At 43.2% G+C, this 5,872-nt stretch overlaps 1 protein-coding gene across 1 annotated transcript; it reads left to right on the forward strand.

Moving 5' to 3' along the window:
* The first annotated feature begins 3,841 nt into the window (after positions 1–3,841).
* Positions 3,842–4,144, forward strand: TCEAL7 (transcription elongation factor A like 7). The gene has a single exon (XM_005910957.1). It carries the CDS (start codon positions 3,842–3,844, stop codon positions 4,142–4,144), a length of 303 nt encoding a protein of 100 aa, XP_005911019.1.
* Positions 4,145–5,872: the final 1,728 nt, after the last annotated feature.

Genomic DNA, 5,872 nt, shown 5'->3' on the forward strand with positions numbered 1-5,872 from the left:
ATGTCCGACTCTTTGTGATCCTATGGTCCATAGCCTGCCAGCTCCTCTGTCCATGGGATTCTCCAAGCAAGAATACTGGAGGGGGCTGCTGTGCCCTTCTCCAGAGGATCTTCCTGACCCAGGGATTGAACCCATGTCTCTTATGCATCTTGCATTGGCAGGCAAGTTCTCAACCACTAGCTCCACCTGGGAAGCCTGGAGTCTGAATACCTTAGTTAAAATTCTGTCTGCACTATTTACTGTGGGCTTCCCAGGTGGCACTACTGGTAAAGAACCCAAGGCAATGGCACCCCACTCCAGTACTATTGCCTGGAAAATCCCATGGACGGAGGAGCCTGGTAGGCTGCAGTCCATGGGGTCGCTGAGGGTCGGACACGACTGAGCGACTTCACTTTCACTTTTCACTTTCATGCATTGGAGAAGGAAATGGCAATCCACTCCAGTGTTCTTGCCTGGAGAATCCCAGGGATGGGGGAGCCTGGTGGGCTGCCGTCTATGGGGTCGCACAGAGTCGGACACGACTGAAGTGACAACAGCAGCAGCCAATGCAGGGGACATAAGAGACGTGGGTTTGACCCTTAAGTCACGAAGATCTCCTGGAGACAGAAATGGAAACCCACTCCAGTATTCTTGCCTGGAGAATCCCATGGACAGAGGAGCCTGGTGAGGCTACAGGCCATTGGGTTGCAAAGAGTCAGACACGACTGAAGTGACTTGGCACACATGCATTTTATAGAAGGTAGAGATGCTAATGATAGAGAATACCAGAAAAACAGGCTTATTAGAAGGATGAGCTATGGTGCCGTGTGTGCTAAGTCACTTCAGTTGTGTCTGACTCTATGCGACTCTATGGATCACAGCCTGCCAGGCTCCTCTGTCCATGGGATTCTCCAGGCAAGAATACTGGAGTGGGTTTTCATGCCCTCCTCCAGGGGATCTTCCTGACCCAGGGATCAAACCTGCATTAGCAGGTGGGTTCTTTACAACTAGCGCCACCTGGGAAGCCCTGAACTATGGTATTTACTTTCATTTCTGTACTCTATTCAGTTAATAAAGAGTGACTGCTTTCAAACTGGAAGAAAGAACCCTACAAATGCAATGATCTGCATTAAAAAGCTGTTTATAGAGGCTTCAGGACTTCTCCACCCCACCAACAGATCTTTTGCCTCTATCACAACTACAATGCCCCACTCTTTTTAATATCTCTTTTATTTCTCCTCTTAAATAGTTTTTGGAACTACTTACCTAAAAGTGGTTGGTGGCAACTTTGCATTTATGATGAGCCACTGTTTTCCTAAAAACAAATATTAAGAACACATTGCTGAGAATTCCCTGGTGTTCCAGTGGTTAGGACTCCATGCTCTCACTGCCTGGGAGGACCCAGGTTCAATCCCTGGTCAGGGAACTAAAATCCCACAAGCTGCACAGCATAGCCAAAAATAAATAAATAAGTAAATAAACATTAAAAAAAAGAACACATCTCTCTTTCTGTTGCATATATTTCAAGCTAACCAATCAACAACAGATTCACTGATTACTACCAAAAGTCTTAGCAACAAAAGCTTTTGTGTGATAATTGACTAAATGGGGCCAATTTCTGTTAGTGCTTCTAATTCCCCAATGTGACGGAGTAAGGTCTTTGTTGTTGTTGTTTAGTCATTAAGTCGTGTCTGACTGTTTTGTGTCCCATGGACTATAGCCCGTCAGGCTCTTCTGTCCATGGGATTTTCCAGGCAAGAATACTGGAGTGGGTTGCCATTTCTTTCTCCAGAGTAAGGTCTAAAGAAACATAAATAAGATAGAGATGTGTGGGAGAAATGAAAATCTATTGGATTCTAAATAAGAGTGCCGAGGAAAGGTGGGATCTTTTAAACACAGTATTAAGGGAGATAAAAGGGCATGGTACAAACTGGGAGAGAAAAGGCATGATACTGAGATCAAAGTAGTAAAATTCTATGACTGACTTTTGAGATCTGAAAATCTAAGGACAAGGTGTGTAGCATTATGGAATCAGGAGCTCGCCTAATGAAAAGGCCTCCACATACTCAGGAGTGCCTCAAAAGTGTAGCCTCTAGTTGTTCTGTACATTTTAAACTTCCAAAAATGTATCTGGTTGGAGAGTCTACATTTCTTATGACTCAGCAACAGAAACAGATGGCTGGGTCTTTTTATCCTCTTATCGTGAATCTTTTTTATAAATGCATGTATTGTTACTGTATTTCTGATTATTAAAGGAATATATGTTTATGGGGGGAAGAATAGGAAATTATCAGAACAAAAGTACAAACCACGATCCCAATCATTACTTCCTTCCTTAATTTACCCCATCCCCTCCAATTTGGTTGCAAGAATTGAAGTGCAAGGAAAATGATGGCTGTTAGTGACTGAGGAGAGGGCAGGTGAAAGGAAGACTGCTACCTTTCTGTTCTTGTAGTTTAGAAGAGAATGAATCGTCTTCTCTCTCCAACACAACCATTTAAAAAGTAACAATTGTTAATATGACTATGGTAATCAGAGAGAGGCAAATTCCAACTACAGGGAGAAGGGGCCCCTTTTGACCTCTGGAATTAGCAGTGACAAAAATGAATGACAGGGCCTGGTGGGGGTGGGGGGAGGTTGGTAAGCTGCTCCACTTCTCCAGCACAGCTGGTGGGAGAGGAAAGTGGGGACCAGAGTTGGAGGATGACATAATCCTCACGTGATCAGGAGCTGGTGTGAAGTCCCTGTATTTCTGGGATTCTTTCTCCTCTGGCTACCAGCTCCTTACTGCCCTGCAGGTGTTCCTGCTTGTGACCAAGAGAAAGAGGACATAAAATCTAAATCCCAGCAGGTTGGTGTGAGGGAACCACTGGAACTCTTGGGGTGGTAGTGGCTGAATCTACTACTGGAGAAGGTCTAGGACTGCTTTCCCCAACCCCCGTGAAGATAATTGTATTTCTGAAGGAGGGTGGGGCTGGAGTAGGTGGAAGTCTCTTGAGAGACACCCAGAAATTTAGTGGTAGTTTAGAAATAATCAGCTTCCCTCACACTGGTAAGATTTCCCTTTTTTCTTCTTTTCTTTCCCCAACTCCATTGAAGGAAATGAGGTGTGGGCTGGTGTGTGGAGAAAGGCTGGAATCCTGAGGTGGAGACAGATAAATTTAGAGAATTTGAAAATAGTTCATCTCATTGACTGCTGGTCAAGGGATCCAGTGAAGTGGGGAGTGAGGGGAAAGTGGTCCTCATAGGACTAGGCCCGAGGGTGAGGGATGTGAGGTGGGGGCGGCACAGAGATCCAGTAGGAAAGGATGGGACCAGGAAGGGAAACAGGAGGTAGGAAATTTGGGGTAACAACAGTGGTGAGGATCCTGGATTCAAGATAATATAGAACTCTCTCCTCCCCCCTCCTTCCTTTCTGCCAGCGGGTCTGAGGGTCTGTGTTCACAGATCTCTCGAGGCAAGAAAAAGAGAAGGAAACTATCCCAAACCGTCTCTGGTCAGTGTGAGGCAGGCACTCAGCAGTCTCTCAGGGAGGGTGTTGGAAAGGTCGAGAGCTGGGTTAAATTTGTGGCCTCGTAGCTCACCTCCCTGTCCGCTCCCCTTCTCCCGCCCATCAGAGAGGCCATTTAACCTTGTCTGCTGGAGAAATGGTGGGTTGCTGAAGGAGGAGAAAGGAGGTGGAGAAGGGGTGGGAGAGGAACGGGCGGCATCTCGAATTTCAGGAGGGCTGGACCAGTGTGGTAGGGGTAAGGAATCAGGCGAGTAACCAGCTTCAAAGAGAAACTGACAAGGTTGAATCAAAAGAAGTGAAGCAATCTTACTTACATTTTCTCCCTGGACCTAAGCAGGAAATCACTACATCATGCAAAAATCCTGCAAAGAAAATGAAGGAACACCCAAGTGCAACGTGCCAAAGAGACAGGAAGAGCGCTCCTATGGAGAGTTCCAACGCCAGCAAACAGAAGGGAATTTTAGGCAAAGGCTGCTTCAGTCTCTAGAGGAATTTAAAGAGGACATAGACTTTAGGCATTTTAAGGATGAAGGAATGACAAGAGAGGGAGACGGGATGGAAAGGTGTTTAGAAGAGATAAGGGGTCTGAGAAAGAAATTTAGGGCTCTGCTTTCTAACCGTAAGCATTTTCGGGACCATCCATATCCCATTTAATGCACTTCTCCCCAGAATTCGACTATTTTCTGTTATTAATATTGCAGCATTGGTTCCTTTTGTCTGCGTTTTCTTGTGAAATATTTGCTACTATTTTATTCCAATCCTTCAATGTTTTACATGTGACTCTTGTTACCATCATTTCATCTTTTGACCTGATCTCACTCATTTAATAGAGTTGTTTCATTTGCTTGCATGTGAAGATGCTCATTGTATATTGTAAAGTGAAAATAATATGTTGAAAAAATGATATATATAGATATACCTACGTATATCTTATATGTACATTTATATATGTCATAATACCAAAAACGTCTGAATTATTATATAACAAAAGGTTAACAGTGAATCACTGTGTTATCTGTATTTTATTTTATTTTTTTACCTATCTGCATCTTCTCATTTTCCAAAATGAATTATATATATGTGTGTGTGTATGTGTGGATTACTTGTGTCACAAAAAACTAAAATAAACAGACACGATAAAAGAAATTGTCAATCACCTTTGAAGGGCAATGAAACAACAAACTCCTAATAACAGACCTTGGAGTAGGAAATGGCAACCCACTCCAGGATTCTTGCCTGGAGAATCCCATGGACAGAGGAGCCTGGTGAACAAAGAGTCCGTACATGACTGAAGTGACTTAGCACATGTGCACACAGTATATATGTATGTATACTTAAGCATTATTTCTTAACTGGACTTAGCATTTTGCATTTTCAAGTAAAGGCTATTATATTTCATTATATTTCTATTGATTACTGCTGTGACTTATGCATAGTGGGTACTTAATAAATGTTTACTTAATTAGAATTATAGTGTTCCTGGCCTAGTTTTTTGGAGCCCAAAAAATAAAGTCTGACACTGTTTCCCCTGTTTCCCCATCTATTTGCCATTAAGTGATGGGACCAGATGCCATGATCTTAGTTTTCTGAATGTTGAGCTTTAAGCCAACTTTTTCACTCTCCTCTTTCACTTCCATCAAGAGGCTTTTGAGTTCCTCTTCACTTTCTGCCATAAGGGTGGTGTCATCTGCATATCTGAGGTTATTGATATTTCTCCCGGCAATCTTGATTCCAGCTTGTGTTTCTTCCAGTCCAGCATTTCTCATGATGTACTCTGCATAGAAGTTAAATAAGCAGGGTGACAATATACAGCCTTGACGTACTCCTTTTCCTATTTGGAACCAGTCTGTTGTTCCATGTCCAGTTCTAACTGTTGCTTCCTGACCTGCATACAGGTTTCTCAAGAGGCAGGTCAGGTGGTCTGGTATTCCCATCTCTTTCAGAATTTTCCACAGTTTATTGTGATCCACACAGTCAAAGGCTTTGGCATAGTCAATAAAGCAGAAATAGATTGCAGCCATGAATTTAAAAGACACTTATTGCTTGTAAGGAAAGTTATGACCAACCTCAATAGCATATTAAAAAGTAGAGATATTACTTTGCCAACAAAGGTCTGTCTAGTCAAGTTTATGGTTTTTCCAATGGTCATGTATGTATGTGAGAGTTGGACTGTGAAGAAAGCTGAGTGCCAAAGAATTGATGCTTTTGAACTGTGGTGTTGGAGAAGACTCTTGAGAGTCCCTTGGACTGCAAGGAGATCCAACCAGTCCATTCTGAAGGAGATCAGTCCTGGGTGTTCTTTGGAAGGACTGATGCTGAGGCTGAAACTCCAGTACTTTGGCCACCTCATGTGAAAAGTTGACTCATTGGAAAAGACCCTGA

The sequence above is a fragment of the Bos mutus genome, unplaced genomic scaffold (genome assembly GCF_027580195.1).
Source record: "Bos mutus isolate GX-2022 unplaced genomic scaffold, NWIPB_WYAK_1.1 CTG238, whole genome shotgun sequence".
Taxonomy (NCBI): domain Eukaryota; kingdom Metazoa; phylum Chordata; class Mammalia; order Artiodactyla; family Bovidae; genus Bos; species Bos mutus.